Raw genomic sequence first — 27,636 nt, 5'->3', positions numbered from 1 at the left:
CTAAAATCTTAGCATGGGTTCCTGAAAAAAAAGGATGGAATAACATAGTCTGTTCCTTACTGTCTCTACCATGCATTAATTACCTGCTGCTATTTGAACAAGAAGAAATAACTGGACAGTTAATGTTCTCATAGTGCTTTGATGATGTATAATTCTGCCTTTGTCAATTACTCAGAAAAAAATGCTTTGCTATGCTGTTCAATTATGTACACAAAATTATATTCCACATTCCCTGCAGAATGAACATTTACCACCTACTCATGGGAGAAAACAGAAGGATGTTCTCCAAAACCCATGTTTTCAATTATGGCTTCTGAAATCACTCAGCATGAAAAGAAAAACATTTTTAAAACCTTCCAGTTGCACTGTTTGCCTTCAAATACTTCTTTGCCCTGAAGCCCAATGGAAGCCCAATAATATCATTCCAAAGAAAATCAGTCTGGTGGACTTTGATGGATGGGCTATTTTTAGATCAGTTTATCTCACCCTTCTCCAACTTGTTGCTCTTCAGAGTTTTTTGTACTACAACTCCCATTATCCCTGACCTTTGGTCATGCTGGTTGGAGTCAATGAAAGTTGTAGTCCCAAAAATCACCTGGAGGGAATCTGCTTGGGGAAGGCTGATGGATTTAAAAGTCAGTTCCTAGTGTCCATTCAAACTTTCACATGACCCAGGAAGAGATTATGAAGAGGATCAGGCCTGAAATACAATGACTTACATCAAGTTCTATGGGACCCAGCAAACAGGTCATACACTGAACTTGGAGAGTAGTAAGGCATAAAAACAACAACTAAAAACTTTTCAAGTTAAAAACATCTCAGGATTGTCAGTTTGCCAATATGCTTCCGGGCCAGATTCAAAGTGTTGGTATTAACCTATAAAGCCTTATACGGCGCGGGACCACGATACCTGTCGGAACGCCTCTCCCGATATGAACCGACCCGTACACTACGGTCTACTACGAAGGCCCTCCTCCGGGTTCCGGCTCATAGGGAGGCCCGGAGGGTGGTGACAAGATCTAGGGCCTTCTCAGTGGTGGCCCCCGAATTCTGGAATAGTCTCCCCGAGGAGGTGCGCTTGGCACCGACATTGTTATCCTTTCGGCGCCAAGTTAAAACCTTCCTCTTCTCTGAGGCATTTTAATTTAAGTCACTTAGTTTTAAATCCGCTGTAACTGTTCTTAGATTGTTTTATTTTATATGCTTTGTTGTATTATATTGTGTGATTTTATTGTATTTCTGTTGTTCACCGCCCAGAGAGCTATTGCTAGTCGGGCGGTATAGAAATCTAATAAATAAATAAATAAATAAAATTTGGGGCTGTAGTTTTTGCATCACAAAGGAAGAGGGCCTTAGAAAACATAACATTCAATTTGCTTCCCTTTCCTGCTTATTCACCTGTTCATATAACCACAAAAAGTCAATATTTTACTAATTTGTTTTTAGTAAAGCACAGTAAGTTTGCTTAATCAGTTGGACAGTATTCAAATGATATGACTATCTGGACTGGCTACCCCTTCAAGACTGAAGAAAGGTACTTAGGCTTTTGAGCATATGCAGCTACATGAAAAGAAAAACGTGCAAATATAACATAGCATAACCTGTTAATCAAAATTGTGATCTATTTATTGCTTTAATTGCTTAATCAGATAGTAATTCTTTCTTTTTTGCCATCCTTTGGCTTAAAGAGACTATGTTGTTGTTTTTAATATAAACTCCTGTCAAAGTCCTGTTACACTGCACAAGTGCAGAAGCTGGAAATAGACACTGAATTCAGCTTCTTGAAAATTCCACTTTTCATTTTGAGGGAAAATATAGGCCTCGTCCTTATATCAATGAAGGTAAGCTTGAAATTGTACAGACCATACTAGGTAAAAATTCAGGAGCCCGAGGAAGGCCTTGTGCAAGATTTCCAATGGTCAGGGACAAAAGTAATTTGACAGTGCAGTTCTATGCATGTCTGCACAAAAATAAGTCTCATTGAGTTCAGTGGGCATAGGACTGCATCCTCAGTGTAAGCATATATTAGCAAGGCAATTTATTCCTAACAACTGCTGTACTATGTATAGTTTAGCAGTGTTATTTCTTGAAAATAAATGAATTAATCATAATCATGTACGGTGTTTCTTCTCTTCACTCCATGGTCTATAGATTTTCCTTTACAGGCTAGCGTCAGTATTGATAAATGAAGTCCATTGTGAGCCTTCATCACTAAGCAGCATTCCTGAAGTTCTGGGTGAGGTCACTTAGCTCATTTCTTTATCCTGTTGTTGGTTTGTAGAAGAGCTGGTAGTAGCTGCAGCTGGTTACTAATCCCCATCCATCTTTATCAGTGACACTCAATCTTTTGGTTCGCTATAGCCCATTAATAAAGCTTGAAAGTCTATTATAACCTAGGTCCACTAAACAATGAAGAATTGACTGCTGCATATATTATAGCTAGAGAAGTTTTACTGCATGTTAACTCTGTTCTTTCTGTAATGTTTAATGGGGAGATGTTTGTTTGTAAGTTTGTTTGTTCGTAAGTATGTGAGAAATAGAAGCCAGGCATGTGTTTCCTGATTGTTTGCATGTGCACATCTCACCTTCAAGAAATATAGAAAGAGGTGTGGTCAATTTATGCAGGAGACTGTCATTTCCTGGCAATGTGATGTAGCCCTTAGTAAGTGGATGGGATGGTGATCACACAGAGGATACAGAAGGATATTAAGGGTTAGTTTGAATCTCAGGTTTGCTGCCCTGAGCTTCTTGGGAGAAGAGTGGATTCATAAGCACAAGGAGCTCCAAGCACTGGATGGTCCAAAGATTCATTCACATTCTGTAATTGTGCAGTATTCAATAGATCTCAGTCCAAAATAAAGGCTTTGGAGTTGACAGCAAACAGGTCCAACAGAACAAGACTCTGGGTTGTTTAGGATATTATCCTAAGGAAGTCAGTAAGATATTCTTATTTGCAATAGTAGCAGATAGGGATGGATGCATCTTTAATTTCAGTTTCTCTGTTTCTCATTTTTCCACTCTTAAGTTCAGTTTTCCACATTTACACATCAGTTTGTGAATGTTTAAAAAACAAGTCATGAAAATTTAGCAGCATTTTAGTGTAAATTTCTCCTAATATGTATATGCAATTGTGCCTAATATGCAAATCTTTGCAAGACAGATTTCCCTTATAGAATGCATTTTATATGCCATTTCCACTAAAATATGCATTTTTATGAACACTTTAATATACATTTTATTTTTGCACATATTACCTGGCTGGAGAATAGCATTGCAAAATTCAGAGAAGTGTGAATGTTTCAGTTTGTGTATTGCTTTGGAAAGTGTGGATTAGGTAGATTTGCCTGTTAATGCACACTGAATCAAAATTCTCCCCTATCTTAGCAACAGACTAACAGTATATACTGTTTGTGATCAAGCCACTGAGATTGAATGATTCGGGCCTGTGTCCCCCTCCCCCTTTCCATCATTGCATTACTGTTGTACCTCTGAGTGCCAGAGGAAGTTTATAGCAGTAACTAGACTTGTATTTTGATTCAGTAAGCTGGTGCTTTCATTAAAAATAATCAAGAGCAATAGAATGAGGCATAAAACAAGTGATGAATTTGGTCATGGGTTTTCTTTTGACCAAGCAAAGTATGTGTTCCAGTCCATTGAATTATCAGAACAAGATTGCTTCATTGCAAAATATGAAGGGATCCTTGTGCAAGGGCTGTGAAACAATGGTGGCAAATTGAATTTGGGTCAAACAAATGGGAAATGTGACAGGCAGCAAAAATGCCTAAAGCAAAAACACTCAGTCCTCTTACACACACACACACAAACACATACTTCAGCTATTATTCAGTATCTAGTATACATCTCTTCATTTCTTTCCTTTTCATCACGATGAAAAGGCAATCCATGATGCAAGCTTATAATAAATAATAAGCTAAATAATCTCTATACACAGGCTTCCTCTTTCTCCTGTTTCTTGTATCACACTCTGGATCTATAACTGGATAAATAGAAAGGGAATGAAACATTTGATTTATTCTTGTTTTAACAAACTTAATCAAGGTATCTAGTGAGGCAGTCCATAACATGGCAAGATACACACCACTGACCAAAGATGATGGACACACCGCTGCTGAGTGCTGCCATCTTTGTATGGCTTTGTGTGTGCATGAGCATACAAAACACCCAGGAGTGCATGGAGACAGTGACTAACTCAGCTGCTAAGGATAAAGGAACATGTTGCAATGATGTCAGCCTTTTTGAAAAGGAAAAGCCAGTTGCTGCTCTTTCCTCTTACCTGGCCAGCCAGTTTCTCTCTCAGCTGAGTGCTGCCACTGCCACATGCACGGCCAGTGGTGCCCAGTAACAGATGACATGGTACAGTGGTGTTCACTTGACCTCCCAACAGCTGAGTTGCTGCTGCTTAACAAGAGCAACGGGGGAAAGGTGAGGTGTCGGACGTCAGTGCCGAGCAAACACACCAATGGAGACAACCCAGTGCTTCTACTGGTGTGTTTGCACCACGCCAGTCTACCCACTGCCTCCCCCCTCCCCATCTCCTTCTCAGTAAGCAGCAGAGACTCAGCTGTCAGGAGATCAGGTCACACTGCTATCCCACTGTGTTGTCTGCCACTGGTAGTGCACTGTTGCTGCTTCTGGCAAACAAGAGCAGGAACATGAGCTCACTAAGCCAGATAACTTCCCAGCACAACACCGGCAGCTCTCCTGCCACCTGCACCAGGGAATGAGTGCCACTACACAGAGGATGCGATGAGTGAGTTCCAGATACAAGAGGTAGAAGATCTCTTCCTCAGGACCCACAAAACCTTGAGTTAGCCCTATCTTGCCTTGAAATGTATGGTTTCACAAGGGGTGCCTCCAGACTGTCCGTTTTTTTGCAGGAGGGTTCCAAGGCATACCAGAAATATAGGCTTGCACAATTAAAGTGGATTAAAGTGCTCTGTCACCCAAACACACACAAAATCTACTTTTTAAAAGACTTTTTGACTGGGAAATACATTGAAAAGTGTGGGATGAACACATGATCAACAGGAAGACATGTAACCCCCTCCCCAGTCAAATCAGGATGAATGTCCATTGTCATATAACTGCTCTGTAAAGAAATCAGAAGGAATGCTAAATAAAGACCAAACCCAGTCTAACCATTGCGTAAGCTTTCTGAAAACAAATCAGGATGAATGCTAAATAAACAGGTCATCAAAGATTTCCCAACCAGAACTGCATGCATAACGCAAAGCCACCTGCTTCCGCACAGGGATGTGCACCTCCACCCCCCAAACCAGGGCCCAATCTGGGACTTCGGATTGACTCCGACCCAGATCTGGGTTCCAAATTGATTCAAGGGCCAGCCCTAATTTTTAATTAGGGCTAACCACGATTAACTGTGTGGTCAGGAAGGGGGTGGGGGAAGAAGGGGATGCTATATCTCCTCTCCCCCATCATATGTTTGATTAGGGGTTTAAAACCCTAACTGAACATACAGTCATCTCCTTCTCCCCCCCCCCGCCACACTGCAGAGAGCAGGACTGAACCTTCCACTCACCTGGGCAGCTTTCACACATAGGGCTTATTGTGTCAGTTTCGTAGATGAAAATGGTAGCGCTGCTGTCCCGATTGCTAACATTCTTTTCATATTGCAGTACGTGTTTAAGGAATGTGGCTTTTTCCGCCAATATACTGGCTTTTCAAGCAAATGACTTTCACATTGCTGTAATGAATGTCTTGTTTTTGTCCCTCGTCCATTATACATATGTGCACTGTAGTTACCCCATAATTCACTGCTCAAGTTAGTGTCTGGATGGGGGGGAGAGGAAGGGGAAGCTAGTACTTGCGCCTACACTGGAATACCAGTACAATTTTCAGTGGGCAAAAAAAAAATTGACACATGCCTAAAGGGCAGGAACTCATTGCATGCTGGGAGGTCTATCACATGGCTGGCTGCAGCTGGCACAAAACTCCTGCACTTTTCCAGGTTTCCAATCTTGCAAACAAATTATTTCCAGACTAATTTGTCGTGAAAATTAACACTAAAGCTCCAATATATTCCTCTAGATGTCCGAAACATGCTTTTACATTACATGAAAGATCAAATTAAATGCTCAAATTACCAGGTAAGAAATCATCAGAATAACAGGATAAAGTGCAGTGTGAAAACAACCCAGCTGATGAGTGGAGAGTTCTCAATCTTAAAGCAGGCAGTAGGACTGAACCCTCCGCTCACCATCTGGTGAGCGGAGGGTTCAATCCTGGTCAGTTTGGTTGCACACACATGTTCCTCTGCTGGAAATAGGCATATGCAGCCAAAGTGCAATGCGGGGCTCTCTAGGAAATTGGCTCCATTTATTCTCTCTCTCTCTCTCTCTCTCTCTCTCTCTCTCTCTCTCTCTCTCTCTCTCTCTCTCACACACACACACACACACACACACACACACACACACACACACATGGAAAAACTAACAAAAACTTTTCTACCATGTGCGTCATTTCCCTTCCTGACTGTATTGATCCCACTCTTGCTTGCTGCAAGTAATAAGAGATCAAACCTGTTTAGAAACTTGCTGGAAATGTTTGCCTATGTATCCTATACATAAGTTAATCTATAAAATAATATTGAGGTAGGGGATGTGCATTGATGTCACTATGCAGACATGCCTCATGTTACCCCGTTATTAGTTTGGTTATAATAGCTGGGAGTCTGCGACCACTTTTTAAGCATGATGGTGCAAGGAAGCCAGTTTATGAAACAGAATTCTGTTCTTTATCTCAAAGAAATTGTACAGCAAAGCAGAAGCTATGCATAAATAGCTCCAGTACCAGGGTTCAAAAGTATAACATATGGGTATGTTGTTCCCCATGTTACAGAGATCCAGCTGGCCTCCACTAGAAGTCAGACATTTAATGTTGCTGGCCCATGCTGTGAAGCACTCTTCCAGCAGAGATCAGGAACGGTGTTCCACAGGCATCCTTGTTATTGATGTTCATCTCTTCTTATGCCAACAGGCCTTTGCAGCTGTTTAAATTAATTAGCCAGTCACTTTGATGACTATTCGAACTGTTCTTGAATGTGCTATATGTCTTACGTTTGCTTGTTGTTCACAGCACTGATATCTTATGATATGGGAATATAGAATTTTAAATATAAATAAATTTTGTTATCCCATTATGTTGCATAAAAAGAACTTACTGAAATTAGGGTACAGGTTATGAAACTTTTCATTCTCAATATAGTTGGTTGATTGTTATTTTATTTATTTATTTATTTATTTATTTATTATTTGATTTCTATCCCGCCCTTCCAGCAGGAGCCCAGGGCGGCAAACAAAAGCACTAAAAACACTTTAAACACAGACTTTAAAATACATTAAAATAAAACATCTTTAAAAACATTTTTTAAAAGCTTTCAATACTTTTTTTTTTAAAAAGGTTAAAAACATTGCTTTTTTTAAATAAATAAAAAAGTTTTAAAAACATATTAAAAAGCAATTCCAACAGACACATAGCCTGGGATAAGGCCTCAACTTAAAAGGCTTGTTCAAAGAGGAAGGTCTTCAATAGGCGCTGAAAAGATAACAGAGATGGTGCCTGTCTAATATTTAAAGGGAGGGAATTCCTCAGGGTAGGGGCCGCCACACTAAAGGTCCGTTTCCTATATTGTACAGAATGAACTTCTTGATAAGATGGTATCTGCAGGAGGCCCTCACCTGCAGAGTGCAGTGATCGACTGAATATGTAAGAGATAAGATGGTATTTCACGTATCCTGGTGCCAAGCTGTAAAGGGCTTTGTACACCAAAACTAGAACCTTGAACTTGGCCCAGTAGCAAATGGGCAGCCAGTGCAATTCTTTCAGCAGTGGGGTGACATGTTGGTGATACCCTGCCCCAGTGAGCAGTCTCGCCACTGCATTTTGCACCAGCTGCAACTTCCGGACCAACCTCAAGGGCAGCCCCACATAGAGCACATTACAGTAATCCAGCCTGGAGGTTTCTAGTGCGTGGACAACAGTGGTCAGGCTATCCCGGTCCAGAAATGGCCACAGCTGTCTTACCAGCCAAAGCTAGTAAAAGGCATTCCTAGCTATTGAGGTCACCTGGGCCTCTAGCAACAAAGATGGATCCAGGAGCACCCCAGACTACGGACCTGCTTTTTCAGAGGGAACATGACCCCATCCAAAGCAGGCGACTGACCAATTATCCAGACTCAGGAACTACCAACCCACAGTGCCTCCATCTTGCTAGGATTCAGACTAAGTTTATTGGCCTTTATCCAGCCCACCACCGAGTCCAGGCAGCAGTCCAGGGCTTGCACGGCTTCTTCCAATGTTACAGAGAAATAGAGCTGGGTATCATCAGCATACTGCTGACACCTTGCCCCAAATCTCCTGATGACTGCTCCCAAGGGCTTCATATAGATGTTAAAGAGCATGGGGGACAAGATGGTACCCTGTGGCACTCCACAGCACAACTGCCAGGGGGCTGAAAGGCAATCACCCAGTGCTATTCTCTGAGAATGACCTTGGAGATAGGATCAGAACCACTGTAAAACAATACCTCCAATACCCATCTCACCAAGTTGGCTCAGAAGGATACAATGGTCAATGGTATCAAAAGCCACTGAGAGATCAAGTAGGAATAACAGGGTCGCACTCCCCCTGTCCTTCTCCCGATAAAGGTCATCCATCAGGGCAACCAAGGCCAATTCAGTCCCATAACCAGGTTGAACCCAGACTGGAATGGGTCAAGATAATCTGTTTCATCCAAGAGTACTTGCAATTGCTGTGCCACAACCCTCTCAATCACTTTCCCTGTCTGTAGTTGTCACAAACCAATGGGTCCAGGGTGGGCTTTTTCAGGAGTGGTCGAATCACTGCCTCTTTCAAGGTGGCTGGAACCACTCCCTCCCGCAATGATGCATTGACCACACACTGGATCCACTTGGTCAAACCCCCTCGGCAAGCTTTAATAAGCCAAGAAGGGCAAGGGTTGAGATGACACATTGCTGGCGGCATCAATGCAAGCACCTTGTCTACATCATCAGGCCTCATCAACTGAAACCGTTCCCAAGAAGTTGCAGCAGATGTTGCACTGGACACCTTGTGGATCACAGTAGATGTGGATGGGGTATCAAGACTGCTATGGAGGCGAGCAACTTTACCCTCAAAGTGCCTTGCAAACAATTCACAGTGGGCCTCCAAAGTGTCTAAAACTCCATTTCCTAGAATTGATGTCAACAGACTCCTGACAATATGGAAAAGCTCCTGGACAGCTACTTGAGGATGCAATGGAGGCAGAGAATTGGAGAAGTTATCAATGTGGGGAAGGTAGAAGAGGTGGTGATCCTCCTTGTAGTTACATCATAAGTAGGTGTTAAGTTGATAGGCATTTTTATGTTGATTCAGGAGCCATAAACGGCACCAGGGTGGTCTTCCCTTCCTCGCTGGGTCAGCAGGAGAAGATCCTTGTAGGCTGCATTGATGCTTACATCTTTGAGAATGACTCTCAAAGCAGTAGTTCCATTAGTCTAGTGGTATGTAGCTGTGTTTAATAACTATATCGAAAAAATAAACCTGTTGTTTATCAAAATTAATACTGGAATGTAAATTGTTGACAAATCTACTAAATTCCCATAGTTGACTTTGGTCCCTTACTGTGTTTAATAGCCCACTCTCTTTCAGCCCCCACATTGATAGCAGTTTCTGGATAACACCCAGCCAACGTGAAGAGAAAAAGAAGAGTGCCAGTCACATGACACAGCTACTTCCTCACACAGCACATAGTTAAACTATGGAATTTCCTCCCACAAGAGGAGGTGATGAACACCAATTTAGGAACCTTTAAAAGAGGATTAGACAAATCCATGACTGCCAGTGACTGCTAGCCATAATGATTACGCTCTGCATTCACTGTTGGAGGTAATACACTTCTAAATAAAACCTGCTGGGAATCATAAGTGGTTAAGAGCACAGTTGCACTCATGTCCTGCTCACAGGCTTCCAATGGGCACCTGGTTGGTCACTGTGAGAACAGGATGCTAGACCAGATGGGCCTTTGGACTGATCTAGAAGGGCACTTCATATGTTCTTATGGCATAAAGAAGCTGGTAGGCTAATTTCAGAAGATACTCCCATTTCTTCTTGTGCCCTGTAAAGAATTGGATACAAATGTAGCCCCCTTTTCTTGAATAACAATAGTGAAATGAATGTTGTTCCTTCCAGGGGGTTTCTGGCAAGAAGGGTAATTTTGTCCTCCATTTTCATTTCTCACTTCTCTTTAGCTGTCATTGGGTACAGGGCTGGTGCCAGGCATGCTGGGGCCCTTGGGCTCCAGCCTGCCCTGGGCTCTAGCACACACACACACACATGCCCCACCTACCTGTCTCTCCTGTGTTTTGTGGCTGCACGTGCTGCATGCGCAGGGCTGCCATTAACCAAGATGGCAGCCAAGGTATCCCTAAGGGGCTGAAGCCTCCACCACCATCTTGGTTGATGGCATACATGGTGCTATGCGTGCGCATCCCTGCCATCAACCATGATGGCGGCAGGGGCATCAGCACCTTAAGGAAACCTCAGTCGCCATCTTGATTAATGGCAGCCCTGTGCGTGCCGTGCACAAAGCTGCAAAAAAAGACAGGTAAGTGGAGCCAGAGAATGGATGGGCGACTTACAATCTTCCTCCCTGCGATCCACGGCAGCTGCCATGCCGCGGATTATGGAAGGAGAGTACTACTCCTACCCTACCCTATCGAGGGCCCCCTCAGGGGCCCCTGTGGCCCTCAGCCAGGGCCCAACCTGGCCGCCCTTTGGTGCTGACCCTGACTGGGTATAACCAGGGATTTGCAGAAAGCATTGCAGCTTTTCCTGGCATGTAGATGCACTGAATAGGAAAATTCACCTACTGATTTTCAGCTTTTCATGCAGTTGTTAAAAACAAAGGAGGTGCAACTCCATAGTAGAAAAAATCTTTTTTAGAAGATGTGTACCCAGTGAGGAGTGCTATCAAAACTGTGGACACATTGTCACTGCACTAGATTTACTTCATTATTTTTATAGTAAATAGGGTATATGAAAGCAAACTATACACAGGTCTTTCTTTTTATTTTTAATATATATTATTAAAGTTTTTTAAAGCTTACATCATGCAGAAGTGGTTGATGTTTAAGCTAATTATTAATACAATATCCATTCAAATCAAAATAAATAGATATCTTGATGTCATTGGTATTACAAATATAATAAATACATGTGCAATATCATTTGATGAATGTGGATTCTTGCTCCAATAATTTTTGTAATAAATATTTCTACAATTTATGCACAATTATTCCTATGGCACTGATTCCTTTATTATTTACACTTTTACATCTTATCTATTCATATACATTTAGCTACTACTTTAAATCCTACACATACATCTCAAAATATACAATCTTCCTCTGTTCCCTTAAAGTCGGGTGTTCCCCACACACACACACACACCTTTCAATAGCTGGAATTGCTGGAAACCAAAATCTTTCTATAGTTCATAGTGTTCTTTGGCCTTTCTCAAGTCTGCCAAATAAACATTTTCCAAATTGAGTCAGAGTCCAAAGTGCCTGGACCTTAGTCTTGACATTACAAGAAAGAATATCTCCTTATGTCTTTGAAATATCACTCAAATTCCCTCTGTGTTTTTTCTTTCCCTACTGAAAATGTAAGGTTAATCAGACCTCTCCATTTCTGAAACATGCTCTGAGATCCTCAAATGAAAGGCACCATATAAGTACAAAGCTCAGTTGTAAACAAGTCATGTTCTGTGTACTATCACTATGATCATTCAGTAGCAGAGTGTTTTGTATTTCCCCCCAACATTAATGAAGAGTCACAACATTTCACCATGTATCTTTTGTTCTGCGACTCTACAGGGGTGACATCTTGGGGGCACAGGGACATAGGAAGCAATCAACTAAATACTAAAGAAACCTGGAGGAGGAGAAAATGTTGTGGTATCAGTTTTGTGACATTGTGATAGCCTTAATTATTACTAGTCTGGATTGTGTGGTAAAACTAAGCATAGTCCAACACATAGGAGACATCCTAGCACAATAAACACCTAGTCTACTACAGTTGAACACAAACCGGAACTACTCTAATGATGACAGACATGGGCATAGGAATGCCTGTTCTTGCTTCCAGGTTGCAAAGCAACAGCCTGGAGAGATGGTTGCAGCAGAGAAATGGTAGTGGGCTGCACCCACTGATTGATTGATTGACTGACTGATTGATTGATTAATATATTTGTATACCGCTCTTTTGTTAAAAACATCAGAGCAGTTTACAAGTTAAAAACAACCACCACCATACAATAAAACATTAAAAATACAATAAAAACAAATATCAACTACTGCAAAAAGACACCTTCTTAATTGCCTGCATCAGCCTGCCAGAACAAACAGGTTTTCAACAGGCACTTAAAAGTTAATTAATGTTTTTAAAGATGTTTTGTTTTAATGTATTTTAAAGTCTGTTTTATGATGTTTTAAAGTGTTCTTAGTGCTTTTGTTTGCCGCCCTGGGCTCCTGCTGGGAGGAAGGTCGGGATATAAATCAAATTAACAACAACAACAACAACTCACAGGATGATGGAGCTGCTCCTGCAGATGATCTCAGTGACTGAGCTGGGATATAAGGGTTAAGATATCCTGGGCCTAAGTTGTTCAGGGCTTTGTAAATTAATACAAGGACCTTGAACCTTGCTCAGTAGTGGATGGGCAGCCAGTGCAGATGTTTTTAAAGTGATGTCACATGTTGTCGGCCATGTGTCCCCATCAGCATTCTGACTGCCGCATTTTACACCAGCTGGAGCTCTGAACCAGAGCCAAGGGCAGCCCCACATAGAAAGCATTGCAGTAATCCATTCTCGAGGTTACCAACACATAGACTACAGAGGTCAGGCTATCCCTGTCCAGGAAAGGCCGTAGCTGATAAATCAAAGCTGGTAAAAGGCACTCCTAGCTACAGATGATACTCAAAGTGTTTAGAAAAAAAAGGGGTGTAAACCCTGAATGCCTAAGGAGGGAGTTTCAATGTATTTATTGTATAAATTCTTTGAAGAAATAACTTATAGTATAAAATGCCCAATGCGTTTCAGCCCATCAAGGGCTTTCATCAGGGGATTATAGTTGCCTCAGTTGCAATCTCTAGAGAATTTACTTGATTGCTGCAGTATTGTACTTTCGCACCTCCGGTGCATATAGAGTTTTCAGCAACTATAATCCCCTGATGAAAGCCCTTGATGGGCTGAAACGCGTTGGGCATTTTATACTATAAGCTATTTCTTCAAAGAATTTATACAATAAACACATTGAAACTCCCTCCTTAGGCATTCAGGGTTTACACCCCTTTTTTTTCTGCACGCCATTGAATGCCTTCCACCTTCCTTTCTACTCAAAGTGTTTAGCCAGCTGGCTATAGATGGATACAGTGTGCTCCAGAGGTCTGCTCCCCTGGTCAGGAGTGACCAACTTCTGCACCACATGGAACAACTCAGCTGGGCAACTCCTCGAGGATGCAATGGAGACAGCAAAGTAGGATCTCGTTGCTGCCTGACGTGATAGGCCTGATTATGAGCCTGAACACATGTTCCGTCAGCTCTAGAGCAAGATTTACACCACTTATGCTCTAGTCTAGCCCTCACCTGATCCATTTCATTGACCACAGCTCCTCAGTATACCAAGGAGCAAAGTAGGCTCCATGGCATCGGAGAGGGCCCTCAGGAGCGATCATGTCAATGGCTCTATGAGTCTCACCATTCCACAGTGAGACTAGGGCCTCAACAGGATCATCTGCTCTATCTACTGGGCAATCTCACAGAGCAGTCAGGAATCTATCAGATTCCATCAGTCTCCAGGGGCAAACCATCTTAACTTTTCCCCCACCCCTGTAGGGGATAATGCAAGACCAAACCTCACCAGGAAGTGATCTGACCATGTCAATGGGGTGATATCTATCCCACCAATTTCCAAACCACCACCCTCTCCACATGGAGCAAAGACTAAATCGAGGGTATGCCCTGCTCTGTCTGTTGGACCACTTGAGACAGGCCCATAGTTGCCATGGAGGCCATGAACTCCTGAACTGGACCTTAGGCAGCTTCAGCATGGATGTTGAAGTCACCTAAAACCTCCATTCTGGTTCCTCCAACACCATACCTGAGACAACCTTGGTCAGGGAGGCTGTTGAGCAGCAGGGTGGGCAGTATACCAAAAGCATCCCTAATCTGTCTCTTTGGCCTAACACCAGATGCAGACCCTCCAGTCCCATTCCAAGAGAAAGGGGTTTCCTGGTGATAGGGAGTAAACACTTATGGACTACAGCAACACCTCCCCCCCTCCAGTCTGGGCTGATGTCATACCAAGTACCTAGGCGGGCAGATCTTAGTCAGATCTGGGCTGCCTAGCTTCCCCACCCAGGTCTCGTGATACAGGCCAGGTCAAGCTCATTCATCCATGATCGAATCACAGATCAACATGGTTTTATTACAGACCAACCTGGCATTCTGTAGTAGAACCACCAGACTGTTGCGGATAGTGGTAGAACATCCATTAATATCAAGGAGAATAGGCAGCAGTGAGGTATACATCATAGGCAGCTGATTTTGTTGTCATAACCATGAAAGGGCAGCAAACATTGTAAATCAGGGGTCCCCAAACTGTGGTCCGTGAACTACCAGTGGGCTTTGTTCATGTGGTCCATGGCACGCCTGTGGATTTGTGGTTGCAGATGGGAGACGACACATCCATTGCATTACATATCCATATTGATTTAATTGTATTTTAATTGCTTCTTTCATCTCTTATATTGTATTTTATTCTATTACAGTTTGGATTATATGGAATACAGTACAATACAACATGTAAGAAATAAAAGAAACAATAAAAAGACAATCGAAAGTCATACAGCACCTAGCAAAGTGCATTACAATTACTACAGACAAAGTGTGTTATAACAACTGCAGGCCAAAAAATCATTAAGTGGTCCACCAAGACCCTCAGCAATCTTCAAGTGGTCTGTGGGGAACCACTGTTGTCAGTTATTTCATTTATTAATGCATATTTTTTACTCCCAGGGAGGGAGATTTCCTGCCACCAGATGCTTTGGGTACTATGCACTTTGAAATGTGAAGAGGGAACTATTTGCTGCTCTGCCTCAGACAGCAAAATGTCTTGGGTGGCCCTGGTTGAAAGGGCGTACTTAATTCTACTCCTTCCCACTGTTTCCCACTGAAATTCCTCTCCATGGCTGCTTTCCCAGGTCTCATGTGTCTGAGAGCCCAAGTGAGAATAAAGCAGCTAGAGGGTGGTTTGGATAAAAGAATAAGGTGGAGCAAGGGTTAAGTATTCCCCATTGGCTTGCTACTTCCCTCCTGAAATATGTCCCATGTCTCCACTTTCCCAGATCTCTCTCTCCCACCATTCATATGATTCCGCCCCGATTTAGATATCCTAAAACCCACTGATACAGTATATTCTACTGCAGATGTGTGTAAATATACATGCACATGCATAGAAAATGACAGTGTGCTATTCTCCCTTTATCCCTTCCTCCGCATAACTGCCTATCCTGCTGCAATACTAGTTCAGGACCGGCTGTAGCATGTTCTTGTTGTTGTATTTATTTGTATTTATAAAACAGTAAATGAACAGTGGATGGTTTAGAGCCTTCAGCAATGTAAAATAACAATGCGAGATTAGACAGTGATCCTTGGTATGAATATAGGGATATGCCAAATATAGAAGAACACACGTATGGCGGGGGCGGGGATATGAAATATATACATGCATCAAACATGACCAGCCCTAACATATAGCTTTTTCAGGCAGCTGATTTGGGGTGTGCATTCACACTGTACATTTATTCCACTTTAAACAGTCATGGCTTTCCCCAAAGAAACCTGGGAAGTGTCATTTGTGAAGGGTGCTGAGAGTTGTTAGGAGACCCCAATTCCCTTCACAGACCTGCAGTTCCCAGAGTTCCCTGGGAAAAGGGATTAATCATTCAACCACTCAAGGAATTGTAGCTCTCTGAGGCGAATAGAAGCCTCCTAGCAACTCTCAGCACCCTTCACAAACTACATTTCCCAGGATTCTTTGGGGGAAGCCATGACTGTTTAAAGTGGAATAATAGTGGAATAAAAGTATGGTGTGAATGAATCTAAGGGCACACGTATCACAATGAAGATAAATTCTCTTAGCACTGGCGTAGAAACCTTAGCCCATGTTTGTATAACATCTGGGCTAGCTTTCAAAATGTCTGTTTCTCCAGAACAAGAATTAAAGGATTACACTCAACTTTCCAAGCAACTGAGGCACACACACAGCTAACTAGTAAAGGAGTAAGCACTATCCAGTTCATATGTTATTAGTGGGGTTTGTCCCTGAGAGGATGCTGTAGGAGTCTGAGAAACCTGTGACAAGAGACATGGTTTTGTGAGGTTACAAAGAAAAATTCAGCAAAAAGAGGAAGCACTGTCCAGAGAGGAGCCATGAGATGGAACAATGAAGGAGGCAACAGCAGTGTTCCAAGTTTTTACCTTTACCCACCCTACAAACTGCATTGGATCTGCACCTGCCCAAGCAGTGATAGCCTGGAGGCTAGGGCTGTGCATCTGGTGCAGACAAATCCCAGATCCTGAATCAAAGTGGGCTGGGATTTGCCCAGAGCAGGGTCAAAGCAGCCCCGAGTCTGATCAGGACTACCTGGAATGACCTAGAACTATCAAAAGGGGGTGGCATGGGAAGGAATCATGCAGGCCTCCATTGTCTCCTTCTTCCCCTGCATGTCTTCACCATCCACCAGCATGTTTAATCAAGATTTAAAATCCTAATTAAACCTGCAGTTGGGTGTCGATGGGGGAAAGAAGGAAATGATGGGTAGACACCTGCATTATTTTATTTCTAAAAATATCTGTATACCGCTATTTCGTTAAAAACATCAAAGCAGTTTACAACATGTTTAAAACAACCACCACAGAATTTTTAAGAAGACATTAAAAATACAATAAAAACAAAGGTCACTTGTTGCGAAAAAAAGCATGTTCTTAATTGCCTACATAAACTTGGTGAAACTGAAAGTTTTTCAGCAGCCGCTTCAAAGTTAAAACAGAAGGCGCCTGATGAATCTCTGTTGGCAGAGTATCCCAGATAGCCAGGCCAATGACACTGAAGGTTCAATTTTGTGTCATTGTTAAATGAGCCTCACCAACTCAGGAGACAACCAAAGCTGCTCCTGCAGATGATCTCAGTGATCAAGCTGGGATATAATGGTTCAGGTGGTCCCTAAAATTCCCTGGACCTAGGGCAGGGCCTAGCTCTGAACCAGGGCCAAGGAAAGCCCCACATAGAGTATGCTGTAATAATCCAGCTTTGAAGTTACCAATGCATGGACTACAGAGATCAGGCTATCCCTGTCAAGGAAGGGCTGTAGCTGACAAACCAGACACAACTGGTAAAAGGCACTCCTAGCCACAGAGGATACTTGGGCCTCTAGTGACAAAGATGAATATAGGAGTACCCCAAGGCTACGGACTTGGTTCTTCAGAGGGAGCCGACCCCATCCAGAACAGGTAACCTGCCTATCTCCTGGACATGGGAACCACCTACCCAAAGAACTTCTGTCTTCCCAGGTTTGAAGCACAGTTTATTAGCCCTCATCGAGTCCACTACAGCCTCTCCTGATTCAGATGTTATGGAGAAATAGAACTGCGTGTCATCAGCATATTGCTGACACCTTGCTCCAAAATCTTAATGACCACTCTCAATGGCTTAAAATAGATGTTAAATAGCACTGGGGAGAGAATTGTACCTTGCAGGACCCCATAGCACAAGTGCAAGGGGGCCAAGGAACACTCTCCCAGTGTTACTGTCTGGATGCGACCCTGAAGGTAAAAGTGGAACCACTGTAATACATTGCCTCCAATATCCGACCCACTGAGTCGGTCCAGGAGGATACCATGGTCAACGGTATCAAATGCCACTGAGAGATTGAGCAGAAGTAACAGGGTCACACACACCCTGTCTCTCACACAATATAGGTCAACCCTATTTAAACATTAGGGCTGGAAAAGCCCCTGATCCATTTCAGGACCTGGGTTGGGTCAGACAAGGAGTTATCTAAATTGAATCAGGTCCTGATCAGGATTACCAACTTGGGTACTGAACCAAATTAGGGGTGCCTTGCACAGCCCTACTGGAAGTCTCTAGCTGCATTCAACCAAGTCACAAGCCTGAGAAACTGATACCCTGATTTTCTACTGTTTGTCAGGCTGAGGGGAAAGGTATTTCTCCATTGTCATCAGTTTTACAAGGTTTCCTTTATACTGACATGAATGCTAAGATACGTTAACTTAAAGAAGTTCATGGAAATAAAATTTTCCATCTCCTCTTTGTCCCTCTGGTAGCTGCCTGCAGCCCCAAAAAGCTTCTCCAGGGGGTTGGGATTGTTCCTTTCCAGAACACTGGTGGAAAGAAAGTATGAGAAACTTTTCTTCCACGAACTTCCTTAGGTTATCTTAGGATCTACGTTATCTAAGGATCTATATCTAAACGTATAAAGCTTATAGTATATATAGATATAGATATACATACAATAGAGTGTTGGAGTAAGGGTGAGGAAACAACAGTTTAAATTCCATTTAAAATGGAATAAATATCTAACGTTAAAGTAGAATCAAATCAATACCTAGTCCTATAGATATGTGTAGCTGCAAAGATATTTAATCCTGAGAGGCTAAACCTTTTTTTAAAAAAAAATAAATGCTTAGGACATGGTGATCACACACCTTGTGGCCAATACGAACATTATCCCTCTATGCAGGTTTACTGAGAAATAACTCCCACAGTAGCCCTATCTGGGCAGTGAAAAACGTGCAATGATAATTCTGTAAGGCAGAAGAGCAGGGGCTGTGTGCACACATGCTCCAACTCTGTGCCTCAGGAAGCCCCTGCCAAACTTCCCCGACACACCTCCAACAACTGAAGGTTCCACACAGGACTAGTCTATGCATGTTTGATGAGCTACCCTGTGGCACACGTGCCCTCAACCCATGGATGGTGTTGGGGAGGCGCCTGCATGGAGTATAACAGCAGGGCCATCACAACTATGTGCAGCCCCACCCCACTACCTCATGCAATTATCACTTGTTTATTGAAAAGGGCTTATATGTCCTGGGTAAGTGTGCATAGGGTTGGGGCCTTGGTGTGATCCAACAGCTGCTCCACCATTTCTGGAGGGCAGATGTGGGGAAACTTTGGCCCTCCAAATGTTGCTGAACTACAACCTACATCCTCCCTGGCCACTGGCCATGCTTGCTGGGGCTGGTGGGAGCTGTAGTTCAACTGGAGGGCCAAGCTTTCCCCACACCTGCTGTAGATGATGATCCAGTGGCCTTCTTTCATTACTGTTCAGGACATAGCATTGTCCCAGCAGCTATTATTCCAACCCTAAACACTTGGAGCATTTCCACACTACACTGCAAACATCTTGGCTTTATAACAGTTTTAACTGGCATGGCTTTCCCAGTGAATTCCACCCACCTCTGTGCAGAAACAGTGAAAAAAAATTCTATGCTGGGTCACTGTAAATATCAACTAAATTGAAGTGTATACAGTATATTTTTGCTTGAAGACAACTCATTAAGCAAAGTATGCGGTCTTATTATGTGGCACTTAGGCTTGCCAGGTCTCCGGTTTTCTGCCGGAGTTTTCGGCAAAACAGGGCCGTCTCCGGCCTCCGGCCATAGTTTGTTTGAAGCCGTTGATCTCCGGCTTTTCAGTGTCTCCCTCAGGCACGCATGCGTGATTGACATGCGTGCGTGATTGACTGGCCGCCTTCCCGCCCTTTGTCATTGAGGGAGGGACTACTAGAGAGACAGGAAGTGAGCAAAGTGTAGCCGCCACCCCTGGAGCAAGAAGGCCTCGTCGGAGGAGGCCGGCCCAGCTTGTTGGTAGCTAGGCCTCTGCTTGGGAGTCGTCGTGCCGGGGAAACAGGCTTGGTAGGCCCGAGAGAGAGAGAGAGAGAGGGGGGGGGCAGGCAACTGAGCTGTGGAGTGAGCAGATTCAGCCCCACTACACCTTCTGCTATTGCAGACAAATACCCCCTGCCTGGGTCATTGCTCCCACTCTTTATGGACTCCATAACTGAAAGTAAACTGAGCTGCTAGAGCCATGAGGAGGGGGAATTGGCAGGTGAGAGGTAAGTTTAAAGATTCCTCTCTCCTTTCCAACATTTGCATTGTTAACCAGCCTGGGATGGGGTGAAACAGAAATATTCCAGATAAAGTAAAATAACATGCCAGTTCTCCCCTGCTTTCACTTTACATTACTTTGGCTACCACAGGTTTGGGAACCTGCATTTGCTAAAATAATATGTAGTCCCTTCTGTCCTTAGGCTGAAATTCTGTGCACACACAAGCTTAATTACTATTGTTAGGTCCAAACCCAACACGCAAGCTGCCCTGTCTCCCCAGCTCGCTATTACACCCCGGGAAGAGTGCGGAGCTGAGTGCAAATGAACCCACTATCAGAGATCAAACAACACGAAACAGAACCTTTGCAAAGGGGACCCAATACTTACAAGCCGAAGCAGGCGAGCATGGGAACCTCGTTTATTGGTGGTCAAGGGTTTATATAGGCTTACCCCGAAGTTTACAATATCGGGTTCACGTCATAAAACATAAAAGACGCAATTGCCAACTGCCATAGCTTTAGGGCATATGTAAAGAGGTAAAGGGGTACAGGGGGAAGGACAAAGTGGAAACATCAAGACTATCTCTTAGACTCTTTGTCCGCATATTTCGCATGTCCTTGAGATAAGCACTATGCAGGAACAGACAAAGGCAGACCAGAAGAGGAGGCCCAGTTGCAACCGGGCGCCCCCTAAACCAAACACAGACATGGTATCATTCTTTCTTGCATATCAAAAGGGAATAGTACATCTCAAGGATATGAGGGACAATGGAACAGCATTTGACATTTCTATGTGAGGCACATTGGCAGCAATAAGCAAGGCTACAAGCATACATGAGATACAGAAATGCATAGTAGGGAAGTTTCCAGCTTAAACCGGCTTTTATTATGCGAGCCACTGGAATGTAGGTAAGGGTCAGGTCATCAGGAAATAAACCGACATTTTATATCAAAAGTCAAATAAAGGCCACTTTGGTTCTATTTCCCATAAAGCCCAAGCTGGTTTAGATAGGACAAGTGAACTATAGTTTTACAAGCACTGGGGATTTCAATTCAAACACAACAGTCCCCCCTTTCAGCCCTGAGAGACTAACTAGTCTCTCAGGTAGCTGTATCACTTTGCTTGGGTTGCCAAATCGGTCTTAAAGCCATTTCCATGTAGGTTGGCTGCGGCTTTCGGAAAAGGGACAGTGTGAGTCGGTTCAGACAGGCAGAGGCCAATTGCATTAAATTAGGAATACATTGTAGACAACAGCAAACTGATATTAACAAAGCACATACCATAGCAATGTAAAATAAGATCTTATGCCAACCAGGCCAGGCTGAAAACCAATCAGAGAACCCTGAGAACAGAGAAAAATTCCCTATGCGCTCCACTTCATGATAGATGTTTCCAATGTCATTAATGTGTTTCATGACATCAGCCTTGCTGTCTGTGATGTGGGTACAACATTCGCTCCCTATCAGCGAACAGACCCCCCCCGTGAGAGCTTAATAAAAAGTCCAGGGCGAGCCGGTTCTGGAGAACTACGGTTCTAATTTGCCCCTGTTCATTGGTGAGATCTGAAAAGGAAATGGCCGAATCATTCATAAAACGCTCAAAGGCTTGAGACAGTTCTATGAGTTCCTGGTATGTTTTGGCTGCACCGTACTGTGGAAAAAAGCCTCTCAACACTGCCTCCCCTGTACCTCTTTTGTTACGGCGGCGTAGGGTAGGCAATGTAGAGGAAACCCGGAGTCCTGGCACCACCCTTCCCAGAGTACAGGTCCAGGAGCCTGATACTGGCAGTTTCCTTACCGCTGAGTGTCCACAAAGCCACCAGAGTCCAGCTGGGGTTTGGTGATCCACTAAGTCCATGAGGAAAGGTACTAAATGATGGTCTGCAAAAGTCAAGTGTAGCAAATGCTGCCAGATGGAAAGCCACGTTAAACCCGCTGCTTTGCGTGTTCCATTTATAAAAGACCAATTTCCTGGGTTTGTAGAGTAAATCAAGCCATCGCACAACATCCCTCCTGCTGGCTGGCTTCCACTGCCTACACAAACTGATCTAGCGATGGGCCCGCTAAGAACCAACCCCCCTTCTAGTTCCTGTGAGCTGGAATGTGAGGCAAAGGAGAGATAGTCATTTAACGGCAATGGGGCCCCCGTCAAGGGGACTCCCGCCTGTCCGTGCGGTGGGGTGTATGCACAGACATAACAAGTACCTTTTTTTGGAGCTGTTTCTTCCATCAAGGCAACAAAAGTATTTCCGTCCCACCCGTCGCCTCTCTTGGTGTTTCTATGTTTGAACCCGCCCAATGTTTTTCTGGTTTGTGTAGCTTGTGTTACCTGTTTCTGTACGGGTTTCTGAGCGCTCAATTTATCATTCAGCCATGCATAACATGATGGTTCACCAATACCCACACAAAACTTCATTCTTTCTGTCATCTTGGGCTGGGTTCTGCCGTATTGGACCTGGAAAGTAAGCATGTTATACTCTACACGTATAGATGTTATATCAACATTAGGACAACCATAATTAGGCATATGACGGTATTGCCAGCACCGAAGTGCAAGTCTAATAGGCCATTCGATTTCCACTCGAGTACAATGTGTCACCCAGCGGCCAGTATAATTATGTTGCAAAATGATGGCTGCTTTATGGCACAAACATCCCGCTATGTCAGCCTTCACTATTCCTCCCTTTATCTGGTTCACATCGTAGAGAAAAGGGTCTGGGCAGTCCTGTGTTTTCGGAATTGTTCGTCCAAAGTCTTTCAAATAGTAATAATCATTATCGGTGCATATTTTCACATCCGGGGGGCAGCAAAGGGGTAAGGCATATTGAATCAGAACAGCCACCCCCCATAAGTAGACAGTCATCCTTTCTTTTTGTTGGAACATCTCTGTGTTGATGTTTATTCAATGTCCGCGTCCTGGAACGGGAGTTGTGCCGCCTGCCACTGTCTGGTTTCGTCGTTCTTCTGCAAACTTATCTTGGGGACCTGGGGTGGTGGCGGTGCCGCTACTACAGCAGGTTTTACGTGGGAATGATGTATCCACGACTTCCGACCTTCTAGGAAAACAGCAGCTTGTGTAGTCAACAGGACTTGGTGCGGTCCTGTGTATCTCGGCTGCAAGGAATCGCCCCTCACGAACTTCTTTGCCCAAACAAAGTCCCCGGGGTTGTATGGATGCACCTGGTCCTCGAGGGGTACCGTCTTGGTGGATCCGGCAGCTTTCCACAATTCCCGGAGTCTGGTCTGCAGAGAAAGATACTGGGATACAGTTATGTGATCCCCCCCAATAGTGAAACATCCACATTTGGCAAGATCCCCTCTTTCGTGGGAGGCCTGCCATACACTAGTTCAAATGGCGAGAGCCCTAACGCACGGGTAGGGCGGGTACGCAAATGGAAAAGAACGAGAGGGAGTACCTGAGGCCACCTTAAACCTGTTTCCTGAGTATACTTAGCCAAAGCCGTCTTAATTTCCCGGTTCTGTCTCTCCGTCGCCCCGGACGATTGCGGATGGTAAACAGTATGAAATAGATGTTTAATTCCCAGACCTTCTTCAATTTTTGCCAAAATCTGTCCCGTAAAGTGTGTTCCTCGGTCTGAGTCTATCACCTCTGGAACCCCGAACCGCGGTATTATTTCTTTCAGTAGTATCTTGGCCACAGTTGTAGCGGTGGCATTTGTGGTTGGAAATGCCTCTATCCAGGCTGTTAAAGGACATACCATGACTAAAAGATGTTTCTTTCCTTCCGCTTTGGGGAGATCAACAAAGTCAATTTGGAGCTGTGTAAATGGTGCTGCCGGCACGGGCCTGCCCCCTTGTGGGGCCCTATTTGGTAAAGCTGGGCCGTTAGCTTGGCAAATGTGACATGCTTTTACTATTGCGCCACATACAGGTTGGATTCCGGGGGCATACCAGAAGCGCGTAATCGAATCCACTAACGCGTGTGTACCATAATGGCCTCCACGGTCATGGAACCATTTCGCTGCTGTGTGATACAACGCTCTGGGAAGGCACGCTCGACCATCAGGCATAGTCCATAGCTGCTGCTTCAGGATCGCTCCTAGCTCAGTCCATCGCTTCACTTCCTGTGGGGGTATTGAAACAGGTACAGGCAGGACAAAAGCAGTGGTTGCCAATGCCAAAGTCGGCATACTCATAGGTAACAATGCTGCCTGGCGCGCAGTTTGATCTGCCAGGGCATTCCCCATAGTCACAGGATCCTGCTCTTTGGTATGTGCTTTGCAATGCACCACTGCCAGCTGTAGAGGATCAAGAATAGTTTGTAATAACTTTTGCACAAGTTCCAGGTGTTGAATTGGTTTACCCCCTGCAGTTGTAAACCCCCTGTACTTCCACAGATGAATGTGACAGTGTATAACTCCAAAAGCATACCTGCTATCAGTAAAAATAGTCACTTTCTTACCTGCTGACAATTGACATGCTCTGGCTAGCGCATAAATTTCTGCTGCTTGCGCTCCCCATCGTCCTGGGAGGGCTGCCGCCTCCACCACGTCCCACTGTGTTGTTATTGCAAAACCTGTGTATCTTACCCCATTTTGGTAGTAGGAACTGCCATCCGTAAACAGTATAACATCTGATTCTGGCAATGGTTCATCAGAAAGATCTGGTCTGATCTGTAAAGTAGATTGCAAGACTTCTACACAGTCGTGTTCCGGAAAAGGCGGGGGTAACTCGGGCAAGAGGGTGGCTGGGTTTAACGGTCCACAGCGTTCAAACCGCACATTTGGATCCTCTAGCAGCTCTGCTTCCAGCTGTTGCTGTCTCTGTGCTGAAAACACCTGTGTGGTACCTTTTCGCAGCAAAGCCGAAAGAGCATGCGACGTCCAGACAGTGGTGGAATGTCCGAGGGTCAACCCTTTCACTTTGGTTAAAAGTAAAGCCGCTGCAGTCAGTGTGCGTGTGCATGTGGGGGTCCCACGGGCCACATTGTCAATTTGTTGAGAATAAAACGCCACTGGGAAATGACTGGGACCGTATAACTGTGTCAGGACTCCGCTGGCCACCCCTGATCTCTCATGTACAAACAGATGAAAAGGTTTACCATAATTCGGCGGCTTCAGGGACATAGACGTGGCTACACTTTGCTTTAATAATTCAAATTTTTCATTGTCCCGGCTCCATTGTATCAAATCAGGAGCTTTGCTTGCAGTAAGCGCGTGTAGCGGCTTGCTCAGTTCTCCACAGGATGGCAGCCATGGTCTACAGAACCCAATCAGTCCCAGAAACCCCCTTAACTGCCTCTTTGTTTTCGGGAGGGGGCAATTTTGTATGGTAGAAATACGCCCAGGGTCCATCTGTCGCCCCTCTGGCGTTAAAATAAACCCCAAGTATTTAACTTTTTCTGATAACCACTGGATCTTCTTCGGGTCTATTTTGTGACCCCTTGAATGCAAATATAACAGAAAAGCCTTACCGTCGTCTCGCAGCGCCCCCTGGTGTCCGTTTGCAATCAAGATGTCATCAACGTACAGAACGAGCACGGAACCTCCTTTTGGGGTGAATCCCTCGAGGTCATCCCGCAGGCATTGGCTAAACACCCCGGGACTATCACAGTATCCCTGTGGGATTCGGGTCCATACGAAAGAGCGCTGGTCCCATTCGAACCCGAACAAATGTTGTGAATCTGGGTGGAGAGGAATGCTAAAAAAGGCATTTTTGAGATCAATGACGGTAAACCACTTCGTGTCCCATGGAATCTGGCTGATAATCGTTACTGGGTCTGGAACAACAGTGTGCAAAGGGATCACATACCTGTTTACCGCTCTCAAGTCTTGGCAAAATCTCCACCGGACTGGATCTCCAGGTTTCTTTGGAGGTTTCTTTATCGGAAGTATAGGCGTGTTGCAGGGGGTCCGCTGTGGCCGGATAACTCCTTTTGCAATAAAGCCTTCAATTATGGGGCGTATGCCTTCTCTTGCTTCCAACGACAGAGGGTATTGGGCAACGTTTGGTGGCGGGAGGAATGGCTTCACCTGAATTCGAATGGGGCTTACCGAGCGTAACAGCCCTACGTCTGTGTCCTCCATTCCCCATAAGTCAGATGGCAAGTCAGCGAGATCTTCTGGTAAACTGTGTCCTGTATGTTTGTGTTTAATTGTGTTCCCCGCCGGCACCCCCAATACACTCATCAATAAACCCACCCCTTCAGGGGTGCAGGTTAAGGTAGCCTCCAGTTTACACAACATGTCACGGCCCATCAGAGAAATGGGACAAGAAGCAGAGTAGAGAAAAACATGGTTAAACATTTTATCATTGTATTTAACTTGCAATGGCAACGTTATGCACATAGGTGTGGGGTTTTCATCTACCCCCATTGTCATTTTTACTTCTTTGCTCAGCCAATTTCCAGGTGCTACATTGATCAGGGAGTATGTGGCTCCTGTATCTACCAGAAAAGTCACCGATTGCCCTTGCACGCTTAAGGACAATCTGGGTTCTTGGGTTGGGAGAGAAAGAGAGAGAGAAAAACCTGCTAAAGACATAAGATTCATCAGTCCTGCTCCCAACCCCTCTCTTTCCGCAGTTAGTCATTGTTGGTTAGCCGAGCACCCGCCGTACTGGTCCCATGAGGCCGGTGTCTGTTGAACGGCGGGAGGAGGCGGAGGTGGGTAATCTGTTTGCGCACCTGTGAAATCTGGGTAAGAGGGGTTGTTAGAAGCGTATTGTGCATCCCCTGTCCTCCACGGACAGTCCTTCTTGAAATGTGTATACTCTCCGCATTGGAAGCAAGCCCTATCTCCTTGCCATGAATTCCTTCCTTGTCCTCTTCCCCTCTGATTTCCGGCTCTCGGCCCCCTTGGAAAACCTCTACCCCTGCCTCGAAATCCTCTATTTGGTGGCTGGCCTCTTATAGCAAGAGCCAGCATTTCAAAATCCTCCTTCTTCTCCTTCTTTCTACTTTTCTCCTTATCCTTGTCCCACACAAAATCCGCTACTTCCAATATCACCGTCACAGCCTTCCCCCCCATCCGGGTCTGAAATTCAGAAAGTAATCCCTCACCGCTGGCTGCGCTTGATGAACGAAATTAGCAATGAGAGTTGGGTGATCCAGCACGTTTTCTGGATTCAGATTGGTATAACTACGTGCTCCCTCTAACAAGCGCGACCAGAATTTTCTGGGAGGTTCACTGGCTTCTTGTTTTATTGCCATAAATTTAGCTTGGTTGGGGGGTTTCTGTGACATTCGCTCCAAATGTGTCAAAAGCCTATCCCTATCGGTCTGCAGCTGGGCGCAGCGAGGCTGCGTCCAGTCTCCCACTACCCAAGCTGCAGCCGTTTGCGCTCGGTCTGACCAAGCCCTATTTCCTGCTGCCTCCGCAGCCCAGGCAGTCTCCAAGGTCCACAGCCTGCTACGTTCTTCACCTGTCAGTACTCTTCTCAGC

General features: G+C 44.5%; 1 protein-coding gene across 1 annotated transcript in view; it reads right to left on the bottom strand.

Annotated features, from left to right (window-relative positions):
- The window catches only part of LOC133363355 (hyaluronidase-4-like), a 122,334-nt gene that overhangs the window by 77,759 nt on the left and 16,939 nt on the right, over positions 1 to 27,636 (bottom strand). The window contains exons 4-5 of the mRNA XM_061582757.1: positions 24,657 to 25,115; positions 22,563 to 22,711 (exon numbers count right to left, since the gene is read on the bottom strand). Of these exons, the coding sequence (XP_061438741.1) occupies positions 22,563 to 22,711; positions 24,657 to 25,115 (608 nt within the window). The remainder of the gene's footprint in view (positions 1 to 22,562; positions 22,712 to 24,656; positions 25,116 to 27,636) is intronic.

This window comes from Rhineura floridana, chromosome 8 (assembly GCF_030035675.1).
Source record: "Rhineura floridana isolate rRhiFlo1 chromosome 8, rRhiFlo1.hap2, whole genome shotgun sequence".
NCBI lineage: Eukaryota > Metazoa > Chordata > Lepidosauria > Squamata > Rhineuridae > Rhineura > Rhineura floridana.
The sequence above is the reverse complement of the archived record's forward strand: the minus strand, read 5'-3'. Positions and strand labels throughout refer to the sequence as shown.